At 41.2% G+C, this 26,291-nt stretch overlaps 1 protein-coding gene across 3 annotated transcripts in view; it reads right to left on the bottom strand.

Annotated features, from left to right (window-relative positions):
• RBMS3 (RNA binding motif single stranded interacting protein 3) overlaps positions 1–26,291 on the bottom strand; it is a 746,746-nt gene that overhangs the window by 75,995 nt on the left and 644,460 nt on the right. For all 3 annotated transcript variants that reach the window (XM_035130054.2, XM_035130057.2, XM_060280656.1), the window contains one exon: positions 6,227–6,333. In XM_035130054.2, the coding sequence (XP_034985945.2) occupies positions 6,227–6,333 (107 nt within the window). The remainder of the gene's footprint in view (positions 1–6,226; positions 6,334–26,291) is intronic.

The raw sequence follows: 26,291 nt of genomic DNA on the forward strand, positions 1-26,291 counted from the left end.
TCTATATAAAAAATGGTACAGGAATTCAGAATTCTTTCCTAGCAGTTATCCCCTGCTAAACTCTATTGCCTCTTGCTAGGCAATCCCTGGGATTACCTTTGATGCTGACACCCTTTTTTTGAAAATGGCCTGTATTTAAAACCACACTGCGCGTAGCTGCAGAATACATTTCAATGCACACTGCATGAAAAATAAACATGACATTAATGGAACCAGTGTATTTGATTTTAATACAGTGACTGTTCCGATCTATTATAAATGCTTACAGCTGACATTTCCAATACCGTGTGCTCAGAAATAGTAGCCATTTATGCTCATGTTAGAGAAGCTTGATGAATTTGATCTTTGCGAATTAGGTTGTGAAGTAATCTGATCTGCACTCCTCGGACTAATATGCAGACTGAAATATTACTATCCTTCTGATTTTGCACTCTTCCAAATTCTTCTCAGCTGAAAAAAATGCATTTAACGAGCATATTTTAGGATACAAATATTTAGAAATGTACGTGTATATATATATATATTTAGAAAGTTTGTTTTATTTATTTTTTATGTATTTATATGCATTATGTATATGATTCTGAAGGAAATCAGCCCTGAGTGCTCACTGGAAGGACAGATCCTGAAGCTGAGGCTCCAATACTTTGGCCACCACATGAGAAGAGAAGACTCCCTGGAAAAGACCCTGATGTTGGGAAAGATGGAGGGCACAAGGAGAAGGGAACGACAGAGGACGAGATGGTTGGACAGTGTTCTCGAAGCTACGAACATGAGTCTGACCAAACTGCGGGAGGCAGTGCAAGACAGGAGTGCCTGGCGTGCTATGGTCCATGGGGTCACGAAGAGTCGGACACGACTAAATGACTAAACAACAACAACAATGCATTATGGACATATTTCCATTTTAAGAAATAAAATACAAATGTGCATCAATGCAGAATCAGGAAGAAATGGATTTATGAACACAAAATTGGCACACGTCTTTAGTCAACTGCACCGTGTTCCCCTTGTAGCTATCATTGCTACCTGCTAGCTCAGGCATCCTCAAACTTCGGCCCTCCGGATGTTTTGGACTACAATTCCCATTATCCCTGACCACTGGTCCTCTTAGCTAGGGATCATGGGAGTTGTAGCCCAAAACATCTGGAGGGCCACAGTTTGGAGATGCCTGTGCTAGCTCATTGCATGAGAATAGAGAAACAGATAAGAGAGGCAGCTGGAGAAGGGTATCAAGGGGCTCTGATCCATGATGGACCTTCTGTCAAGATGTCATCAGGCACATAATGATATCAACTCTTGATGCTAGCCCTAGCAATGATGATGGGGAAAGGAGTAGGCTCACTTGGGAGGGGAAGCCATTCTTTCCATACACATCTTATTCTGTTCCTCACTAATTTTGCTTTGGCTGAAGCATAAAAAAGCAAAAATTAACTAGATGCTGAAGGAGTTAAGAAGCTTGGAAAACTTAAGCCTACACCCAATCTGATGTGAATGTTATGAGTCCTTAAAGATCTGTCCCAGTATTTGTTATCTTCTGATTTGTACTATCTATTTATTACAGTATCTCCTGATTGTCTCAGAGAGAAACGTTGTTTTATAGATGCATCTCCCAGATTAGCTCCAAATCACCTGGTATTCCTATAGAGGGCCAGCAAAATCCCCCAAATCAATTCTCTATAGGTCTGAGGACCTGGAAGTGAATATATGAAATAAACTACCACATGTGCTTTGTGCACTGGAACTATTTGAACTGACATAGCTAAACATTATGGCTGTGATCCTAAATATAATTAAGTGGAAGTAAATTCCAAGGAAATCAACACGAGTCAAGTGCTCAGGGTTGAGACATATGGAAATATTATGACAGGATTTTCTGTTCTATTTCTCACTTGCATTATTTCTCTCCCTCCTATAGTCCACCACTGCTTATTTTCTGACTCACTATGGAGCAGGCATCCATAGTATGTGCCAATATTCATGATGAAAGAGAGAAGTTACCAGAGATACCAACCAGAAACCAACAAATTCAAATCCAGCCTGATTTCAAGGACAAGCACCCTAACTCATCTTCACCCAGAAATCTCGTTGGCTCAGCCCCATAGGAATGCCCATTATAAGATAATCATTGTGAACGTGATTAATGTCCCCACATCGGATGACAGGTCATTTGGTATATTTGGGGTCAGAGGAATGTGGGGCCCTTCAACTGGGGACAATCTGCGAGAGTTCCCAGGTCCCTTCATAAGTCTTGTGCATAGAGCCAAGAATAAAAACGCAGCTAGCTCTCAGACTGAATCATTTCTGTCCATAGAGGACTATGGAGCTCAATCCAGTATTACCTGTCTGCTTGGAAGCATAAAACAGCCTGTGTCTGAGATCTGAAATATACCCAACAGAGACCTACTAATCGTTTCTAAATGCCTGCTGCTCGTAGGGAGAAAAAGATTGGCACCAGGATCAAAAACTTTGACTTTCCTGCAGCTATTGACTTTACAACCAAGTAGGGAAATCCCAGTCTCCCAAATGACCTCTGTATATTTCTCTCTTTAAATTGCTAGAGGGCATTGAGTAGAAAAGTAATAAATGGTAGGTCAAAAATGAGAAAGTTAAAGGAACAGTTGTAGGAAGAGTGTGTGTGTGTGTGTGTGTGTTAAGAATAATTCATTTTTTTCTTTCCATGCTTGAGCACATACAGTACATAGGTTTACCTACTGGTTATTTACAAAGGAAGTCCTAGCTCTAGATAAGTGTATTAAAAGTGGCAAAGGGGGAAGAATGAAGGAAGCATCTGTGATCCCTTGTCTGCAGTAAACTACTTAATTTCAACCTGGTCTAATCTCAGGCAAACTCATCATCAGAGTTATATGACTGGATTGCTCATGACTCTATTATTGCAAAGAGATCAGTCTCCGGATGCATTATATAGGCTATTGCTGTGGCTCATTTAAGTCCATTTTCTACTTAGATGTATGATTTTAAAAAGCCAATGTAAGAGCAATGAATCTTTTGCTCTTCCTAATCTAACTTATCCAGTTTTGTCAAGTATGTTTTTAAAACCACAGTCTGATTCTTTGTGGTCTAAACCACTGTGCCTCTTAGGCTTGCTGATCGGAAGGTCAGCGGTTCAAATCCATGTGACGGGGTGAGCTCCCATTGCTCTGTCCCAGCTCCTGGCAATCTAGCAGTTCGAAAGCACTCCAGTGCCAGTAGATAAATAGGTACTGTTGGGACGGGGAGGTAAATAGCGTTTCCATGTGCTCTGGTTTCCGTCACGGTGTCCCGTTGTGCCAGAAGCAGTTTAGTCATGTTGGCCACATGACCCAGAAAACTATCTGTGGACAAATGCCGGCTCCCTCAGCCTGAAAGCGAGATGAGCACCACAATCCCATAGTCACCTTTGACTGGACTTAACCGTCTAGGGGCCCTTTACCTTTTTACCATATACACTGGTGTATCTTTACAGGAACTTTGTGTAATATAGCACCAGAATATTCACTATATATTTCCAATCATTCCTTATAAAAAGCCACTGTACATATATTGTTTACAGATAAATAATTTCAACCTCAAGTTTTAAAATAACACTATTTTCAGTCAAATTTATCTGCAGCTTAGATCAATATTCAGACTGGAAATACAGCACATAGAATTTTTTTGAATTCTCATGGAGCTGCGTTGAAAATGAGGCAGAAAGGCTCAATTCGTGCAAAATGCAGCTGCCCAATTGCTGACAAGTGTAAAATGAACGGATCATAGAACAGCAACTCTGTACCAGTTACATTGGCTTGTTGTATGCTTCCAAGCTCAATCCAAAGTACAGTGGTACCTCTAGTTATGAACTTAATTCGTTCCAGAGGTCTGTTCTTAACCTGAAACTGTTCTTAACCCAAGGTACCGCGTTAGCTAATGGGGCCTCCCGCCACCGCCACACTGCCACTGCCCGATTTCTGTTCTCATCCTGAAGCAAAGTTCTTAACCTGAGGTACAGTGGTACCTTGACTTACGAATGACTCGACAACCAAAATTTTCGACTTACGAATAGGGGTAATGGCCGCGCGCTTACGAATGTCTCGACATCCGGAAAAAAAACCGTGGCAGTTTTAGATAGGGATTTTTCGACTTACGAATTTTTAGATAGGGTTGCTTCAACTTACGAATTTTTATGTTTTCCATGCATTTTCCTATGGGAAATCACGTTTCCAATGGCGTTTTTTGACTTACGAATTGTTCGACTTACGAAGATGCCTTCGGAATGGATTAAATTCGTAAGTCGAGGCACCACTGTACTATTTCTGGGTTAGCGGAGTTTGTAACCTGAAGCGTCTGTAACCTGAGGTACCACTGTACCAGACTTTTAGAAGACATCTGAAGAAAGCCCAGTTTAATGAAGCTTTTAATGTTTGATAGACTACTGAATTTCAATATTTTGTTGGAAGCTGCCCAGAGTGGCTGGGGAAACCCAGCCAGATGGGTGGGGTATATATAAATAAATCATCATCATCATCATCATGTGCTATATAAGTCTGTCTTCAAGGCCTTTCCTGTTGCCGTCTGTCATACCAAGGCCTTCCTGGGTGCTGCTAGCTCAATAGATTCTTCAGGCCATGTGCCACGAAGGCTCTAAAAGGAAGCTTCTTGGCCTTGGTCAACAGCGTAACAAAGCATAATGGCTCCTTTGAGACTACCGGTCGGTATGCAGTCTCCCATGTCAATGTTGTTGCCACACTGGCAATACTTGGGGATTTATGTTGTAACAGCACATGGCAACCATCTTGTGAAAGTGAGCAACACATCATATATGTTTTCCAGAACATAATCCCTGTCAGTCTTTATGAGTTACTGGTAGTGCTTAAGTATGTCCCTCTCCAGACTGAAGGTCCATAGCATATCTGCCAACACTATCAACCCACATTCTTACTTTGTAAAGGGCAAAATGTGGTTGAAAACTGCTAACCATCAGTTATTAGCCATTTAAAACACACATACAAACAGAAAACATCCAAATTTAAAACACACACCTGTTTTATATTAGGGAGACACCCTTTTATAACCCAAATGACAACTGCTAAGGCGCTCCCTAGTTTAAAAATATGCTTTCACTAATCATTTCCATGAGAATGTGGAAGAATTTGAATGAGATTTACTCCAGTGATACAAATGGCTCAATGTGCTACTAATATTAAAAAAAGAAAAAATACTACCAAGCCTATTTCCTCTTTTCTTCCATAAGTACTCTGTGATGCAAAGCACATATGGAGTTATTGAGTAATGGTCAGGGGCTCATCATGCCTAAATGTTTAGAAGAATAGAAATGAGAAGAAGGTATTTAAAATTAGGCTGTTCTAATGGCCCTGTGGGAAACTAGTACGTCATAATAATGCATTTTGTTATAACAGAGATAGAGCAAAAATCCTAAGTATGAATAGGTCAAACTTGTTCCCCTTTCATTCCACCATGCATTTCCCAAAATACAGCATCCTAAATATCAGTAACAGCAACCTCAACTGGGAACAATCCTGCTCAGGTACAGAAGGGTGGATATGCCAGCTGTAGAATTCCTTTTCAAATTATAGGCACTGTGTTACAGGCATGCCCTCACAATGGCTTTTTGTTAACCTCCTTTGTAGTGTGCCTCTAGGAGTATGGAAAGTATCTTTGTAGATGCCAATGACGGAAAACCAGCTATGCAGACGACTTGATGAATGGAACTCCTACAATGGTCCCATTAATTATGTATACTGCTGGCCTAATAATGAATGGATCTGTTGGAATAAAATATCTGATTTCCTGAACTAAATCACTGAGTTGGATCCTGGCAAAGTTCCTACTGAAATCAAGGAGACCTAAGTTAGCCATGATTGCACATTGATTTCAACTAAGTGAAACTATATGTAGATCCAACTAACTCTCTCATATAGATGTCCTTTCCATTTTATGAGCATTGCAAAAGAGAACAGTATTGATAACTCATTTGTACAAATCTACTGCCCCTAAGGCTACAATCAGCAATCCTTATGCTAAATATACGTATTTTTGCTCATTTACCACTACTGAGTGAGAACACTAGGGTTAAATGCATTTAACGAATGGTTTTGTAATGCCCTTTCTTCATATGTATTTATCCTTAGACTCATTTGACCTATTTTTTATTAAGGTCCCTCAAGTCAGCTCCTCAATCACCTCAACCCAAATACCCAAGGCATTACTGAAGATAATTGTGACTCACCTCTCCTTCTCTTGGCCATGGCCTCCCATTCTGCGTGTACTTGCTTTGATTCTGTCGTTTCTTTTGCCCTCCGTCAGCAAATTTGCACAGCAAAGGTTCTGTTGGGGCTGCAAAGAAAGGAAAACCCAGGTCTGCATTAAGGCAAAGGCAAAGGACCCCTGGATGATTAAGTCCAATCAAAGGCATCTATGGGTGGTAGCCACTAATAGCCACTAATAGCAATGGCTATTGGTAACTGGCTATACGGAAATGTCATATTCAGAAGCACTATGGTAGGGGGCAAAACAGAGAAAGGCTTTTGCATACACACCCTGCCTGTGAGCTTCTTGGATGATCTGTAGGCCCAAGTGGAGTTGTAGGGTTAGGCATCTATTTTGGTTAAGACATTCGTGGCTGGCATTAGTTAAGGCATAAACACTGCTGCTTCCCCCCCCCCCCCTTTTCTTTTTGGTGGGGAAAGAAGAGAGTAGACAAGCTTGTCTGAGTAATATGTTTTCACTCTTCCTCTGTGTATCTCAGCACCCTGTGCTTACATATTTGAGTAAGTGAAACAAATACAAGAAGATCAAAGGAGGTCTTTGCCAAACAATCAAATTAGCTTAGTTCCCCCCATTAAATCCTTATAGCTTAAGACAGCTGGCAGATGACCTTCCTTATGCTCCCCAGCTGAGATCCCAGTCTTTCATCATAAAACAGTCAGCACAGCTAATGTACAACTGTTCAACGAATGTTCAAAAGGCTGCAGACCAAAAAAACCAACTCCTAACATGCTGGCATGAAATAATACTGGAAAAGAAAACAAGTTTATGAAAAAGACCGAGCAAAGCATCCTTTCCCGATTTTTCTTATTTTTCTTCTTCTTCCTTTAAAAAACAACAACATATTGATGAATGAACAAGAAATATCCAAAAAAATGTTGGAAGAGGTATGGCTACAGAGAAAGTTAGTTACATATTTGGTGGTCATTTCCAAGGGTAATTTGATATTGGGCAAGAATCCTTAGCTGTATAAAACTCATCACAGAGTATATGATCCCCTTAAACCCACTTACAATTTTGCTGGATAACTTGGAGAAAGAATATTCCAAATACACAACATGAATAGGCATTTTGTTAACAGCAGCCAAATTTCAACTGGCTTACAACAGAGACTTGCCAACGTATCATTTATAATATATCTATGTAAATCAGAGTTCCTTTGCATCCTAATTTCCAGGATGATTTATTGGGGAAACGGCTCTCATTTCTGGTGACTGTAAAAAGGGATTTATAAAAGGACTGCTAGATTCAGTATTCTATTCCTTAAAAAATATAATCTGTTTAAAAGACGTTGGTGAAGGTCATAGCAATTTGTATGTTGTGCTAAGCTTTCAGTAAATTTGATCTCTGGTGACTCTGAATAGAGAATATGTAAGCAAAAATTGATGGCTATGCTTGAAATGAGTGCTTAATGAAATGTTGGCCAATGCTTTGTTACCGGTCCGGTATTTTGTACTGGAACTGCAAAATCTTCGGGTGGGGGGAGTGCATGTTTGTGTGTGCATATAAGTATTATTTGAAATATTATTGGCCAGTTATAGCCCATGGAGAAGGATGTGATGTTGTGCCACTCCATATTACACTGGTTGCATTAAAAAGCAGTGCATTTCAGTATTTTCCATATTGCGTGCGTTTGAGCATGAGCAAGTGGTTTGTTTTTATTTGGGGATTTCACTGAAAGTCATTGTGATAAATGAACGCAGACAAGTACTACACATATTGGACTAACAATCCCCAGATATATACACTTCACGAAACAGATTGTTTATGTCAATATTCAGTTAACACAATAAGATGGTAATATTTCAGTATTTATCTTTTCCTGTTTGGACCTCCAAGAGTGTGGGAATTTAGAAATATATGGCTCAGGTGAGTCCTTACATAGAAACAAGTAGCTATAAAGCTCCCCCCATTTTACAAATGTCCTTGCAGAAGTTAAAATCATCTTTCAGTGCCACTTTTCTGGTCACACCCCCTAGGTAGTTTCGAGTTACAGAAAAATCACAGGTAAAAGACTCCTCAACGACTGGTTAGCAATACAACAGCTGCTTTATGTCGATTAAAAACCAATCCGTTAATAATTCTTTTGTCTTAACTACTTCATTAACGGATTGGTTTTTAATCAACTCTGTGATTCTATGAATTTCAGACAGGTCATGATTTCAAAACCTGTTGCCAGAAGGAATGATGGGCAGGTAGCAACTCCAAGAGCAAAGGAAATGTCAGGAGGTCAAACCCCAACTAAATGGGATGCTATATGCATATCTGCATCTAACATGCAGGTTTGCATCACCTTCGAGGCTCAATGTTCACAGGATGAGACCAGGCGCAGAGGAGAAATTAACATAATGTAGAAATAATTTAAATGATACCTAACAGGTTTTACCTAAGAGTGTTTATCTTTTTAATAATAATAATAATAATAATAATAATAATAATAATAATAATTTATTCCTCGCCCATCTGGCTCGGTTTCCCTTGCCACTCTGGATGGCTTCCAACAAAACATTAAAATACAATAATTCTTCAGATATTAAAAGCTTCCCTAAACTGGGCTGCCTTCAGATGTCTTCTAAAAATCTGGTACAGTAGTTGTTTTTCTCTTTGACATCTGGTGGGAGGGTGTTCCACAGGGCGGGTGCCACTACTGAGAAGGCCCTCTGCCTGGTTCCCTGTAACTTTGCTTCTCGCAGCGAGCGAAACACCAGAAGGCCCTCGGAGCTAGACCTCAGTGCCCGGGCTGAATGATGGGAGTGGAGATGCTGCTTCAGGTATACAGGACCCAGGCTATCCTATTTTAATGTAATATTTGTGTCCATATACTTTCCTTGTAACGTTGAAACCTATGCTATAGACATTAAAACATTGTTTTAAAATATGTTGTTGTTGTTGATACCCAACCCATCTGACAGGGTTGCCCCAGCCACTATGGACGCTGATGCCTATTTTACCACCTTAGTGAAATCTCCACCCCATTTCCCACACCAGTGTGAAGGGGCTTGCCACATGAGTCTAATGGTTTTTCCACATCACCACAAGAAAAGGGCTTGCAATAGCATGGAAACGATTGCTGACACCTATAAGGCAAACTGGTTTGTGTGCACCAGGGCAGTGTCATAAAGAGAAAGATATATCTATGTCATTTCCAGATTCCTCTTACGCAAATAAACTGGCTGGAAAAGAAAATCTTAAAGATATAACTCTCTCATTTAGTATATTTGAGCTGGTCCTCTATTTTACATTTATTTATAGACGTTATTTATGTACCACCCTCTCATAAAATATCAGGATGGCACAGAGCAATATAAGCACGTAGAAACCCATTAGAAGCAGTACGAAACAATCATTAAAATGAACGGCTCCTCAATAATATTTTAAACATTATGCCTAAGTCTGTCGGCATAAAAAAAGACTTCAAGAGGTGCCTCAAAGTCCAGATGCCTGCTGAATCTCTGCTCGAAGAGTGTTCCACAGCATGGGATGAGAGACACTAAATACCCTCTTGGGTGATCCTCTACGATGAGGGTTATACAGACTGTCATTTTGGGGGAGGAAGGTGATTTAGAAAGAGCTGCTGCTTTGTTCGCATGGTTTTTCCCTGCGCCTGACTTTACTGTACAATCAGATATATTGTGTTCCGCAGCTCCCAATGCCTGCGTTCCAACTATTCCAAATACAGATATCTTTTCACCCAACTGTTGGGTATTGTAAGACTCTTGGTGGGAGGGATTGTGAACCAAGGCATCCCTCCAGCCAATATCTAACACCCTTTCCTCCTGCAGTGCTTGGATTCCTGACAGGCTATGCTCCGTGGGTGAAGGGGGTGCCCTCTAGCCTCTCTATATACTGCCACCTTATCCCACTGCAAACAGGAGCCAGGAGACTGAAGAGGAGGAAGCTGCTGAATCTGGGAGACTGCCATTGCACAAGCCACAGACGTAAAGAACCCAGGCCCCAGCTCTGAGCTGGAACCTGTCAGCCAGGAGATATTTCACCCTGCTCACACCAGTGTTTAAGACACCCATTGTCCTAGGCACATTTTGCGACAAGGAATTTCATAAGCGCAAGCAGTTTCTTAGCATCTTATTGCACCCAAGAATTCAGATTAAACCTGCAGAGTGGAAGGAAAGGAGGACCTTTTCCTGCCTCCCCACTTCCAGCCACTCTCTGAAGACTGGAGAACAGACCCTCTTTAAGAATATTAGAGGGGAAGACAGGGGAAGCATGCCTTTGTGTATGTTTTTTCAGTCTTCAGCTGAAAACTAGACCATGTGAAAAATGAATATAAGATTTTAGCTGCAGCTCATTCATTAATTTAAAAAGCGTGCCTAGACATTCCCTTGTTGTGCCCATAACTTAGGTTTAAGGTGCCATTTAGCTCCTAGCTTTCACATCTCAGTTTCCATCTCACAATACACTAGGAGCCCCGTACTCCTCAATGTAGGCAACGCAGAAGGTTAGAGCTGAATGAGAAGTGTTGGAATGCTAAACACCATGCAAGAGAACTGCGCCTTTGAAGACTCCTCAGGAAGCGGGTGCCCTCTGGGCATGCAAGCCTGACCAAACATCTCATTTGAACTCAACTTTGTTAGGAAAAGGCTGTATCTGAGCTTAGCTGAGGTCTCACACAACTGCATGCAAGGATCTCTCTGCTCATTAATCTGCAAAACAAGATGATTGATGCTGAGTTAGGAGGACCAAGAAAGAAGGTCAAAGTTGAAAAAAAGATGTGGAAACACTATCCCAATAGAACGATGGCATTGAATGAATACTGTAATCACCATGTTCAAATTTAAGAAAAGAAGAAAGAGCACATGTTTTGTTATGCGGTCAATACCAAAACAATTACATCCGAGTACACATTACAGCTTCTCTGATCATCTCGTAAATCATAAAGTGCTTCTTTGTACAACTGCAGACCTTACTGCAGATAGGAACAGATAAACTGTGTGAGAATGAGTGTAAAGGAAAGACATTACCAAAAAGGAAGAGATAAAGTTAAATATGTAAAGCTGGGCCAATTTGTGAAGCGATTTTGTGAACAATGCAAATTGTTTCCTCTGAATATTTAAAACAAGAGTTTTGTGAAGAAAGAAAGTTTCTGTTCATCTGAACAATTTGTAAAAGCTTGCCGAGACTATGGAAATGAAGTTAAACTGTGTTGTTTGATTGTTTCTTTAACAGCAGATTTATGAAAATGAGGGTTATTGAACAGAATTAAGCCTTACATTAAAATACTTGTATGCATGCTTAGGGGGGTACCAAGTTTGATAGGCACTCTGCTTTAGTAAAGACTCCAGAACCATAACAATCTTTTATCCTTCCAAGACTACAAACCTGCGCATATTTCTTTCGGGAGCATGTTGCATTGAGGTCAGTGTTACTTAATCCAAGTGGTTTATATTCAAGATGCTGTATCACTGAGTGTGGCATCAGCACCACGAAAAACTATAGCTTAAAAGATTACGTAGTTCAATATTCTATTACATTCTTAATATGTGTGCTGCTCATACCTAACGTATCCTTGTGACCCAAATCACTAATTTGGTATTTTACTTAAAAGCTACCTGAGATACAAAACCTTACCACGTTTTTTCTTATTCATTTATTAATTCATTTTAAGCATTTAGATACTTAAATGCTTTAAAATTTAGATACATTTAGATACAGGTATCAATCTCTCAAAATAATTTATGACATTTGGAAAGATAGGTATCAATAAAGATGGGTACAATACAACAGAAGGTCAGCACAGGAGAGCATTTTATAAGCCAGTTACGTCCAACTTCGTTGAAAGTGTGCCCCGCTCCCCAAATCAGCGGACACAGGAAAGGATAACAGAGACAAATGTTGGAGATGGATCAAAGGCTAGAATTGGACAGTTGTGAGGGAAACAGGTCCACCCAGTGAAAAATTAGACACCTCAGAACCAAAATCGCAATGAAGCACTTTTGCAAGTATTGCAGAAATGATTTTGAGGGGACCTCTGTTTACAGGCTGTCCTGTCTCTGCAACTGGGGTGAGGAACCTCAGTCCCTCAGCCTAATTTCACGCAACCTTCAGCTATCTAGACATTTGAGGCCTGCCCTTGCTCGCCAGACTGCCCTTCTGAGAATCTCTTCCTAGTTTCCTGGCAACAATAAAGCTGGCATATTGTGTCAGGAGAGATGATGGCAGAAATGATGCCCAGAGGTTGTTCTAATACAGGGTATGAAAGTGGGTTGTGAGAGTATCTGCATCCAAGTGGTCACCTTGTTTCAGCAGTGTTCTCCTGAGGACCTAGAGTTGCTACCTTGTGCCTGGAAGAGTATCCCCAAATCCCACCAAATTCAATGGGAAGTCCGTGTTCTTAACTAGCAGCAAGATGTCAGCTAGGGCCGGGCGATATCTACTTTTCAACATTGCGATATATCACCAGCTAAACATCGCAGTGTACTGATGTATCAGGGTGTCTGAAAAAGGGATGCAGCTATGTAGAGGCATTGGCTGGCTTCACAGATTTTCCTGCATTTTGAAACATAACATGATATGGACTTCAAACCAGTTTGGGATGATATATCAATATATTGCCAAGCCTTAATGCCAGCATATGAACCCTATCGACAGTAGGTTTCATGAAAAAATTGTCCTGAAACTATATATTCCAGAGGTGTTTCACTGACTCCAGCGGAACATTAGATTAGCCAGGTTCGGTATTACAGCTTCTTAAAAACAAAAGAACAGTTCCTCTGACCTCTTTCAGCAAAGTCATACCATCTTATTTGAATGAAAAATGATGCCATGTTATTTTACCACTAGTGGTTTTCAGCCCGTTTAATAACGGGCGCTAGAACATCCTGGGGTTCGGAGAGGCGCTTGTGCAGCGCTTCTCCAAACCCTGGAACCTGTCCATGCTGTCGGCGGCAGGGGGACAGGAACGGAGGAGGAGAAAGCACTGCCTTCTCCTCCTCCATTCCTCTCCCGCAGCCGCCGACAGGAAGCAGACATCCCAGGGTTAGGAGAAGCGCTTGCGCAGCCCTTCTCCGAACCCTGGGACCTGTCCTTGCTGTCGGCGGAAGGGGGACAGGAACAGAGGAGGAGAAAGCGCTGCTTTCTCCTCCTCCGTTCCTCTCTCGCAGCCGCCGACAGGAAGCAGACATCCCAGGGTTCGGAGAAGCGCTTGCGCAGCGCTTCTCCGACCCCTGGGACCCGTCCTTGCTGTCGGCGGCAGGGGGACAGGAACCTAGGAGGAGAAAGCGCTGCTTTCTCCTCCTTCCTTCCTCTCCCCCAGCCGCCGACAGGAAGGACGCGCGCACTCTTCCCCCCCCCTGCCTCCTCCAACCGCCACTCCTCTCACGGGCCAGGGAGGGTTGTGAGGAGGCCTTCACCAGCCTCCACCCTCGCTTCCCTGACGTGCCCTGCAGTGAGGCGGTGTCCGGCGGGAGCGGCGGTTGGAGGAGGCAGAGGGGGGGAGAGTGCGTGCGCGCACAGTCTCTGCTGTCCAATCCCTGTATCCCTAGCGCACATGCGCAGTGACCCAGGGACACACGGGACAGCTTGGACGCAGGGACAACTTGGACATTATTATATAGGATTATGCTATTATGGAACAGAAACGAAGTCAGCTTTCATCAAATGTACCAGCCGAATTTAAATGATTTCATGTACTTTAATTTACTGCAGAAGATCATATACCAATGGTCTGTGTTGCTTTCTAGTTCACTTCTAATGGAAGTAAAATAAGTCTCTAGTATGAGGTGACCTACAAGCACTTGTGGTCAACCATTCTACCTCTCAGCAATTTCTTTAATGTTCCTCTGAATGGGGGGGGGGCTTGAAAATGCAAGCTTTTATGCCACAAGAAATACATCACTCTTGTTTTTTTTATCTTAAATCTATTTTCTCAGTTAATAGCTTTTGATATTGATCACTTTAGACATTACTATTATCCTATCAGGTATCATGTAGAACATGAACTGCTAATGCTTGAACTGACACAAGAAATTACTTTTGATTTTCCTATTATGGGCTATTTAAAAGATCCATTTAAAGAAACCACTTCTATAAACAATAACATTGTCACATTTATTTCCTTTCTGTCTAGCATTACAGGAACTAGCATGGGTAAGATGAACACACACACCCCCAACACACATCTGTTTTCATTTTCCATACAAATCAAGGCAAATCTTGGCAAACATCTTAGTCAATAAAGAGCCCCCCTTCTCCATATTTGCAATTGCTCTATTTTTTTTTCTTGCTAAGTAAAACTGCTTGGGGCATTTTGCACCAGTGTTTCAGTATTTGTATAGGTAGGCGTTAGACAAAGCTTAAGAAATCTAGTAATATAAAATGAGGAAGGAATGAAAGGAGCACATAGTTTGTTTGTTTATTTATTAATTTATTTTGTTTGTTTGTTTTGAATTTGTATACTGCCCTTCATTCGAAGCTCATAGGGCGTTTCACAACATAAAAATACAAAATGAGAACACAAAATGCATGATAAAACCAAACCAAACGAATAAACCCCCATCCACAGACATCCTTTAAAGGCCATAGGATGCTAATCAGCCAAAGGCTTGGTTAGAGAAACATTTTGGGTTCTCACCTAAAGATACGTTATGTAATGAAGGTGCCAGGCGAGCTTCCTCAGGGAGAGCATTCCACAATTCACAAGTCTATTCATTAGCCAATCCTGAGCATTAAAGAAAGTCTGTGATGTAGACTTCTTCACATTTCCCCCCTACATACACACAGATGTTCCACCTCCGTTTGTAGACGCTTCTATGTAAATAACTGGCGCTACGTATGTAGGGCCCAAGATGTGTACCCCCGCTTTTTGTGGTGTCTGAACAGACTGTTGATAGCCTGATCTTCAATGTAGTAAATTATGCAATAAAAGAAAGTAAATAATACAGCCTCAATAAAGCAAGTGAGTGGGGAAACAGCACCAAACCCTAGCAGTTGCATCAGCATATTTTCTGATGAGCTATCATGGCATCTTACCTAAATCAAGGCCTATGAGGAGCAAATATGGCTCTGTCCATCTGAACTGAATAATCAGAACAAAATAGCTGTGTTAGTTCAGTTATTAGAACGCTTGAAGTTTAAATTGTGATAGTTAAAAGAAGCATTTATTGAAAAAAACAAGCAAGTGCTCTTTTCCAGCACATTCTTAGTTCATAATATGACCCAAAAAGCTTTACAATGAACACAATTATGCAACTGTTTATTTACACTACACTTCTCTCCTCTAGGCTTTTGCTGCCATAGTTCAAACCCTTGACAGGTAGATTCCACCAGACATTGAGAACATTGTTTCATTTAACATGGTTTGCAACACACACACACACACACACACACACACACACACACACACCCCTTTTGCATTTCTACAAAAGGTGCGTCTCTGGCTGGAGAACTTATAGTGATCTATCAACAATGCCAGCTCTGTGGAATTGCAATTTATTCAGATGTCCTTCCCTGTATAGCAGAAAGAAATAACCTGACATGCTAACAGACAGGTTTCTATTTAAACAAAAAGAATGGGGGGAAAGACTTTAAGAGATAGCCTCTTAAAAACAGGTTTTTGACTTCGCTCCTTGAATTCCCCTGACAAAAGTAATGAGTGAGGTGACAGGAAACCCAATATTAATTCTGCAAGTTCTAACTAGATGTGCAGGAGGATCTAAGTGTAAGGAATGGAGTAGGAATGCACAGCAAATAGGCAATTATTTGGAGTAGAAGAATTCTATCCCTGATGATGAGCTGCCCATTTCTGCTGTCCGGTGCTGGTTCTACAGAGACTGTAATCTTGTATGGTGATGCCTGAATTCAATCTTAATGCCTGATATTGAGTGATGAGAAGCTACAGGGATTCTTGTGAGATTCACTGTTAATGGGTTTAACTCAATTGGTGCGCCTGCCTTGGATATTTCATAAATATGGAGCCTAAGCTACGTGACGCAAATACCATCCCCATCCCCATGCACAAGGCTGAACTCAGCCGTTTAACAAGGTGCTCTTTCCTCCGTCCCCTTGCCATTTTTGGTTCTGTTATTTCGCCCCTTCCACTAGAAACCTAAAAAGTCTCCACAGGGACCCAGCTTTCCTTGAAGAAAGATAACAGCAGTACAAGAGCATTCAAAGGCTGGTCGTGAATTGCTGTAGGGGTGAGCTATAACACACCAGGTTTTTTGACTGCATGAAAGTCCTCGCTATGCACCAAAATGAAGCATCAGGTAACAGAGTCTGACACAGGCAATAACTGCATCTGGTCCTTCCTTCCTTGTTAACAGTTTATTTCTCATTTACTGCAGGAGAGCCTGAGTATTCCCCCCAGGTCCATTGCTGAAATGTTGCAATTCCCTGGCAGAAATTTTCGTTATTGGGGAAATTTAATTATCGCAGAATATACCCAATTATAATGCTCCGAAGTTAAACAACAAAACATTAAATCCATGAGTGCCAATGGCCACCAAAGTGTGTTGACTTTAACAGAGACACACACAGAGCCCTTTGGGGAAAGGTTAAACCCCATTCACAGATTAGACTAATCCTGGCAGGGGGGAAATTAAGTCCGCACTCTCCAGACATTGTCACAATATCCATACAGCAACTTTTATTTTCACAGTGCAGTTTTTAAAGGGGGTTTCATGTGTACAGGTCCTGCAGCTCCAGGCACACAATGGTTGTGACTGCATGTAACACTAAGTCAAATCACCGTTCTCAGGGGTGGGGAAGACTCAAGTGAATTTGCTTCGCTCCTCCTCACTCCTTTTATTTCAGGGCTATGTGGCAGCTAAGCTAAGGTTTGGCTTAATGTGTCATCAGAATGTGGGAGTGTGGTTAAGCTCTCTCCTCTCTAGGAACCAACATGTCCACATGGTTCCTGCCTTGCTTGAATCAGTCCAAAGTTTGACTAGAGACTTAAGACAGAAGCAACCTATTCTTAATCGAAATGATTACGTGGAAAATGTGCTACCCTTTCTGTTGCACTTTTATAAGGTAGAGGTTTAAAAGATTATTGTTCAGTTATGTTCAATGGCACATTAAGAGTTGCATTTCCCTGATGATAATTGGGGGTACAGTTTAGTTGTAAAACATTTAAAATCTTAAGCAATCTGTTGTTCTAAATAAGAAAACAACTCACAATCAAATCTAGCATACGTCTAAATTATTTTATATAGTAAAATGCACAATTACACATAATGTAGAGATTTATTTCATTTTTAACTTACTTTCTCCAGTGTATAGTTGTGTAAATTTCAGTCATTGTAGCCTGGCATAGTCTGTCATGCAACAGTATATGACAGTTAATGTAGGTGCTGGTATTTAATAATTTAATAATACCAACAGTTCAGAAACTAATTGCAATGACCATTTCCCCATTATACTCCAGTCAAAAGGTTATGTACTCAATGTAATCCTCGGAAGTGCCTTTTTCTTACATTTACTACTTTAACAGGCTCTTTCTTAAAACAACAACAACAACAACAACAACAACAACAACAACAACCAAGAAGAAAACAGTGAATTTATCCTTGACTGAAATTCAGTTTTATGTTAGAAGGTTTTCCAATAGTACTTGTGTTCCAGTTGCAGATGCTACAATCCAATGTACATTTACCCATTTACATTTAACACTGAGAAGCTTACTTCTGAGTAAATGTGCAAAGGATTCCGCTGTAAGCGAACCAACAAAATTTGCCTTCCTATAAGCCACCAGAATTTCACTGAGCACTATAATTCTACTTCCATCATACTGCTCACTGGAGCACAACTCAACCTATTATTAAAATAATTTCATTAGTATTCTTGTTGCATCTACTAGGTCTTTTGACATGTCAATTTCTGGGAGCTGATAAGCACCTGTCGCTCATTTAAAAAACCCCAGCAACCCCAGAACAGCACACCAAGGTATAGTAAATAAGCTTTAACATTTTTTTTAAAAAAGCTAACTAACAAAAAGGGACAAATACAAAGGCCTTAAAAGATCTGTCAGCAGAAACAAGAATTGGGATAACGTGCTTTTATTTTATCATAACAGCAGGTAAATCCTTTGAGCAAAACATTTGCCAACCTTCCCTTGTCTGAACAAGAAAATGTATGAGGTATTACAATGCATATTAGTTTCTAGTTAGCATCTTTCTCACACCAGGGAACTTTTTAATAAGAGGCAGTGATGGGAGAAATCAATGTTGGGGTTCTATGGAAGATCCTTTATTAATAAGGATGGCTTTGCTGATTGATTTGCTGCAAACATGAGCTTGCAAATAAGTTACATATGACAACAACATTAGCATTAAAACAAACACAAAAGTGAGGAACTGCAAAATTGTAGTTAGGTGGAGAGCTTAAAGTTCTTTTTGTTCAGCAAAATATGTGGGGAAGTTTGAGGGGGGAGGGTGGGAAATAAAAGGCATTTTCAACAAGATTTTCCCCCTGGAAGAGTAATCAGAGGATCAAAAGACACCCAAATCAAAGGCCCATCAAGTCCAGCAGCCTTTTCTCACAAGGGCCAACCAGATGGTTAAGGGAGTGGGACGTGAGCAAAATAACACTCATAACCCTGCAGCCACTAGTACTCAGTGGCAATTGAAACTGGTTCGTGATTATACTAATCAACTTGTGTAGATTTACAAAAAACGGAGGCCCATCTTCAATGCAAACATATTAGTTGTATCCTCATTTGTCATATTCCTCCCCGTGCAAAAATAAACTTGTACTGTAGCAACCCACTCAGATAGGCAGGGTACAAATTTATTATTATTAATTACTACTACTACCACTACCACTACTAAAGCTTGATGAGGGTAGCCTAAGAAATTCTGAGCCTATCACAACTGCAATTCCCTGAGCAGAGAGAAAGGTTACAGATCCAGTTTTATTTGATAGGGTAGATACTTTCTAAAATATTTTCAGGCACGGAAGCATCATTACTAAAATACACAGAAAGTTGTAAGCAATCATGACTTCAAAATCACATTTGGGCAGAAAGTAAAACTGGATAGTTCTTTCTACACTGAATTCATACTCACACCAAACCAAGCCCCCCAATGTTTTGAGCTTCTAGATGTATGGCAGGGGAATTGTGGCTTAGAGCTGCCTATCTTCTCAGCACTCAGCTTCACATGTTTATGTAAGTTTGTCTCCATGATACAGCAACCTCTTAAGACAAACCATAGGAGCAAACTACAGTTAGCATAAACTATGGTTTGCAAACCAACTTCAAACTGTAGTTTGAAATCCTGGTTTGGCATTCACCTGCCAGTTATGTTTTATAAGATAGCAAAGATTTAGACATAACACCAAACAACTGTTTGGGTTTTCAATCTGTAGCTTGGCTGACTGTAACCATCTAAAAAATGTTTCCTTTATGATGATGAGTACTGGTAGGTAATAGTATGGTTAAATTCACCCAATATTGCTATTACATACTAAATAGGAGTTAACTTTTTATCATAAAGCAGTATTCACATTAATTATGATTGGACAGTTCTCACCAGCCTTTTAAATTCTTTGTTTTATTACCTATGCACAAACTATCACATACGGGCTCTGTGAGCTGTGGAGATAATTTGAAAATGTAGAATGGAAATCGGAGAAACAAAAGATCGCTTAAACCGATAGGTATTCAAGATTTGAGATAAACGTCCATGAACTCTGCAGATAATTTTAAAACATAGAATGGAAATCAGGGAAAGAAAAGATCACTCAAAAACACAGGTATTCAAGATCCCAGATAAATGCCCATGTTTCATGACTCTAGTAAAACAAAAGGAAACTTTGAAAGGCAGCAAAGAGATGAGAGAGTCAGATGAAGATGGCATTAGAAGGAGACTGACGGCAGATGAATGTTTGAATGTTTGCTTTAAGAGGCAGCTGCTTATGCAATTCATTTTTGCTTCAAAGGTTCTGAGATGAAAGCTCTTTTCTCCATCTAAAGTAGTACATTCCATTGTAACATCGCAGCCTCGTAAGCCTTTCCAGCTTATCCTCTGTAACTCATCGCTATAATCAAAATGTTAACATGAATGACCCAGAAAGCATGCAGTCTCTCAGCATCTACACAAAACTACCTTTGTCAGGCCACATGGGATTACATTTCTGTAGCACAAGGTGCAAAAGATCCTCTTGCTTTGAATGGCAGCTACACTGGCAAGTACAGGTGTTTTAAATGTCCACCTTGCAAGTATCAAAATTCTTCCATTATACTATAAATTGAGTTGTAACTACAAACTCTATACTGTGCCATTTTCAACACACACAAAGCCTGGCCTTTCACGATGGTGATTCTGGAGGGGGTAAAAAGTTTAATATCTTACTTTAAAGTTTTATTTTAATTCTAACTCAAGTATTTTGATACTATTACAAATACATGTAATAAAATACTTATAACTTATTTAACTTTTGCATGTGTATGTCCAGAATGAATGTAATACTATTCAGAGCAGTTGACCCTAAACTTTTTCCTAGTAATCCATGCTAAGATTTTCTAAAGTCCAGAATTTCACTCAAAATACTTTAACTTTTATCTTTAGAGGCAGAAAGCGACTGACTACCAGCACCTGAAAGCAACAGCAGTACAGTGGTACCTCGGGTTACAAACGCTTTGGGTTACAAACATTTCGGGTTACAAACTCCGCTAAACCGGAAGTAGAACCTCGGGTTGCGAACTTTGCCCCAGGATGAGAACGGAAATTGCACGCTGGCGGTGCGGCGGCAGCAGGAGGCCCCATTAGTGAAAGCACACCTCAGGTTAAGAACGGTTTCAGGTTAAGAATGGACCTCCAGAATGAATTAAGTTCATACCACTATATATAGCTATTACTTCTATGTCCTGTCTATAGTCATCCCAGAGGCATCAAGTTGCCCATTGTAGGAAACAGTTTAGCCTTTACACTCCGAACGGGAAACTACGGTTTAATGTAGATTTACCAATCAGGATCCAACTTCAAACTGTGATTTAAGATCCTAGTTAGTAAACTGATATTGAACCACAAATTCTCATTTCAGATGGAATAAGTAACTACGGTTTCATTAAACTAGGCTGCAAGCACAGAGGGAGGGAGGGAGGGAGGGAGGGATGAGGAAGAAACATGCAGCCCCCTTTCTAAACTGGTTTAAGAAGCCACATATGGGTGCCTGAATAAGGCCGGTATTGTCCAATGGTTTGGGATAATTCAATATCTCCATATATCAGTATCAAATTATCAAAATATTACATACATGTATCATGCAAATCTGACTGCACTCGTGCATTGCAATGACACAAACCTTTATTGTGCTCCCATGCACGGCCAAGAATGTTTTTATCATGCTATAAATTCTGCAGGATAGTTTTGCATTTTCTCTTTTACTTTCCCAACACCGGTTTAAAAATGATTAAGATAATTAAAGGAAATATTTGCAGTATGATATAGTGCAGGCATGTCCAACAGGTAGATCGTGATCTACTGGTAGATCACGGGGTGTTCCTGGTAGATCCTGGTTGATGGCCCCTCAGCGATCTTACAAAAAAGCAAAAACAAAAAAAAAACAAAAACAAAAAACCCAACTTTGGCTCTTCCTAAAAAAGCTCCACAACTTTGGGTAAATCACTGCCAGTCTTTTTACGAGAATGTGTAGATCACTGCCATTTTTTTAATACTGTGAGTAGATCACAGACTATTGGGAGTTGGAAGTCCCTGATATAGTGTATTCAAAGAAGATCTGGAGCAAATAAGTGTTTATCTCTTCTCTAGATTCTTTGAATGATCATTCAAACCTTGTATCACATCATATGCAAAAAATGATGTTTTGGCATACAGCTTTTTACAACAACAACAACAACAACAACAACAACCCAGTATCTATTATAACATTATTGTCATCATCAGGGAAGTCTGTTCAGAGGGGATGACACAATGTGCTTGACAATATCGAAGTCTGCATTTCAGGCACTACTACGAATACAAACTGGATATAAATAATTGCACTTATTTAAGGTCAATGAGCAAGTGCAATGAGAAAGAAAGCATATATATTTCAATGTGTTTAAGGAAGACACCAATAGCTCTCTGAAACAACTATATTTGCATTCATGGGCTGCTATGCAATCAAATATATGTTTACACAAGCCTCTTCCCAACACATTTATTTTGTTATCATTAATAGAAAACATTTGCCTAGATAGCTTTAAATTTTCAATCTCTCATTTTGACTCGAGGGCAGCTTTTGTATGCTATCATGCTGCAGGATTATAACGGTGAGATTACCTGTTTCATTATTTAAAGTCTATTTGAAATATTGTAAGATCTTACTGGTGGTTGCTTATCCCATGTAATCTACTGGGAAATTGTCAACATTTACATTAGCACAAAAACAAACAGCTCTGCAGAAAGAAGCAGTAACCTCAATCTGATTAGTTAATCAAGCGGAATGATATTGACCTGCCTTCATATAAATAAAGAATAGCAGGAAGCAAATGGATTGAATAATGAGACCCTATGCCAGTGGTGGCGAACCTATGGCATGCGTCCCAGAGGGGGCACTCAGAGAGCCCTCTCTATGGGCATGTACGCCATCTCCCCAGCACAGAGCCGGCAGAAGGTGAGGATGGTGGGTCGAATCCTCAGCTCAGCCTGGGCAGTTGGAGCACCATGTGTGCAGTGGGCTGGTGCAGGAAACTGGCATGGCTGGAGCAGGATGTGATGCCCGTCTGGGCACAGACTCTCTCCAAAACGGGGGCCGCAGCTATTCTTTGACCCGAGTTCATCACACCCAATTGCGCGGAGGCTTCCAGAACATATTGTGGCAGGACAGTAAAGAGGCGAAATCCCCAAACTGGCCCTTTGGCTGCAGCACCTTTAGGGTTCCTTTTGCCCTGCCGCTCCACGTGGGATGCCCAGACCGAGAAGGCGCCTTCGTGGCCAGGGAGATGCAAACGGAAGGGCTGGGTGGGTCATGTGGTCCCATCCTGATACGTGACGCTATACCCAAGCAGGCGCTCATGTTGTTTTCAGAGGGTGGGCATGGATCCTGGGACTTGTGTCCGAGTAGAAGCACTTCGGATGGGTGCAAAACGGAGCCACAACACCCAGAGTGCGTGTTTTCCCTTGGGGAGCCGCCGCTGCGGGTGGGGAGAGCACAGTGCTCTGCATGCGCTCAGAGGCGCGCTGCTGCGTTGGTGGACCGCCGAGAACTCCAGGCAGCCGCCTTCCTCCTCCTGCTGCTGCGAGGTTGAGGCTTCACATTAATTGTTCAAAAGCATGCCAAATGCTTTTACCTTTCAATAAAAAGTGGTTTGTATCATTGAAAGCTCTGTGATTGTGTTTTTCTTTTAAGACAAAAGAGGTAAATGTACGAATTGTTTTTTTCTAAATGAAAACCTCGGTAATTCAGGTTAAATTGCCATGTTGGCACTTTGTGATAAATAAGTGCATTTTGGCTTGCAGTTTGGGCACTTGGTCTCTAAAAGGTTCACGATCACTGCCCTATCCTATGTAGTTTATATCCAGGCTTCTGCATATACAATTAAAAACAAACATTAATTACATTAAGCAGTGCATCCAGGCCTGCTCTGTCAAGGATCAAACAATAACACCAGAGCCTGATTGGCTTCTTCCTCATCCTGAACTTGCCCTCTGGTTTTTGACCCATGTAAACAAATAGGTTTGGACCCATCAATGTGGAATCATCTCCCGTGAAGTGTCTAACTGTTTCTGCAGATATTACAAAATATACACGGATACCTGCTTCCTTTGGATGCCTGTGAGAACCTTCCACCCCTTTGGCTCAAGAGTACAGGCTTTTCACATCCCTACCTGGATCTTTAGGGACGCAGGTGGCGCTGTGGGTTAAACCACAGAGCCTAGAGCTTGCCGATCAGAAGGTCGGCGGTTCAAATCCCGTGATGGGGTGAGCTCCTGTTGCTTGGTCCCTGCTCCTGCCAACCTAGCAGTTCAAAAGCACCTCAAAGTGCAAGGAGATAAATAGGTACCGCTCCGGTGGGAAGGTAAACGCCGTTTCCGTGTGCTGCTCTGGTTCGCCAGAAGAAGCTTTGTCATGCTGGCCACATGACCTGGAAGCTGTACGCCGGCTCCCTCGGCCAATAAAGCGAGATGAACGCTGCAACCCCAGAGTCAGGTCACGACTGGACCTAATGGTCAGGGGTCCCTTTACCTTTTTACCTGGATCTTTGCATAATGCTTTCCGCAACTTCCCTCATCACACACAAATTGGGTTTCTAGGATTACGTTTTTGGCACAAGGTGAAAACAGATGACCACTTACAAATGTTACACATTGTTGCTCTCAGACCATATGATAAGACTGCTATTACAAATTTATTTAATTAATAATACTGTTGTGCTCCAGGAAGGAGGAGTGTTGCTATTCCTCCCAGTGCTCCACAGGCAGAACTATCCTCCTATATCCTACAAGCTTTGCCAGTGATGACACATTTAAGATGTGTACTATACACATAGAAGGGGAAGAAATGGAGGCAGTGGGAGATTTTACTTTCTTGGGCTCCTTGATCACTGCAGATGGTGACAGCAGTCACGAAATTAAAAGACGCCTGCTTCTTGGGAGAAAAGCAATGACAAACCCAGACAACATCTTTAAAAGCAGAGACATCACCTTGCCGACAAAGGTCCGTATAGTTAAAGCTATGGTTTTCCCGGTAGTGATGTATGGAAGTGAGAGCTGGACCATAAAGAAGGCTGATCACCGAAGAATTGATGCTTTTGAATTATGGTGCTGGAGGAGACTCTTGAGAGTCCCATGGACTGCTAGAAGATCAAACCTATCCATTCTTAAGGAAATCAGCCCTGTGTGCTCACTGGAAGGACAGATCGTGAAGCTGAGGCTCCAATACTTTGGCCACCTCATGAGAAGAGAGGACTCCCTGGAAAAGACCCTGATGTTGGGAAAGATTGAGGGCACTAGGAGAAGGGGACGACAGAGGACGAGATGGTTGGACAGTGTTCTCGAAGCTACGAACATGAGTTTGACCAAACTGCGGGAGGCAGTGCAAGACAGGAGTGCCTGGCGTGCTATGGTCCATGGGGTCACGAAGAGTCGGACACGACTAAATGACTAAACGACAACAACTATACACATTTAAGATGTGTACTATTTTTGCTCTCACTTTCCTGCTTAGTGCCTTCTTCTGTTCAATATGAAAATATTCTCATTTCCTTCTTTTGGCTCTCCTGTGGATTCTTGATGCAGCTGATGGCCTCAGGTCAGAATGTGTCCCTGACAATAAATAACTACATCTGCTTTTCAGCAACCCTTCTCTAATGCAAAAAGAAATTAACAAGTACACACAAATATATATAGCTTTATATCCTGCAGGGACAAGCTGATTATCCTCAATTAGAGAAAAATAAATTAGAGTATACAATTTGCACTGCTAAACCTCCATAAAGGAGAAACTTTCATTATCCTCTGAGGGTCAAGAGAGCCCTTAGGGTACTAATGAAAAATTTGCAACTAAAAGCAATAGGATTAACATAACAGACCTCTGTGATCAATAGCTGCTGCATCAAGAATGATTTCCAAAGGAGCACTAAAGGCAACTGATGGCAAACTTGTGGATTATTGGCAAAGACCTCTTCCCTTTCAGACAATGCTCTGCTGGGGGGAAAAACAGGCTGCTTGCTATCTACTGTGCATTAGAGAAAGTTAAGAAACGATTTGACATTTTCATAAGCCCGGTCATCAGGAATGACAGGAAACAGCGGCAACTGGATGCACAATTGGCCTGGCACTTTTGCCATGTCCACAGGAAAACTTGTGCAAAGAAATGCACAGGCTGAAGATGCACATACTGCCTGCACGAGTCCCCTTTCAGGTGTTTCAAAAAATTACACCAGCTGGGATGCAGGACACACCTACCCTGGCTGTTTTTTTGCAGTCAATGTGAGCACTCAATGTTCCCATCCCCTATAGTTCCATCTGATTTTATTCTGCTCCAAATTTGATTTTAAGCTGTATTTTAACAGATTGTTCGAGTTATGTTTTTAGCGTATCTTATTTTGATGTTAGCCGCCCTGAGCC

The sequence above is a fragment of the Zootoca vivipara genome, chromosome 12, assembly GCF_963506605.1.
Source record: "Zootoca vivipara chromosome 12, rZooViv1.1, whole genome shotgun sequence".
In the NCBI taxonomy this organism is placed as follows: Eukaryota; Metazoa; Chordata; class Lepidosauria; order Squamata; family Lacertidae; genus Zootoca; species Zootoca vivipara.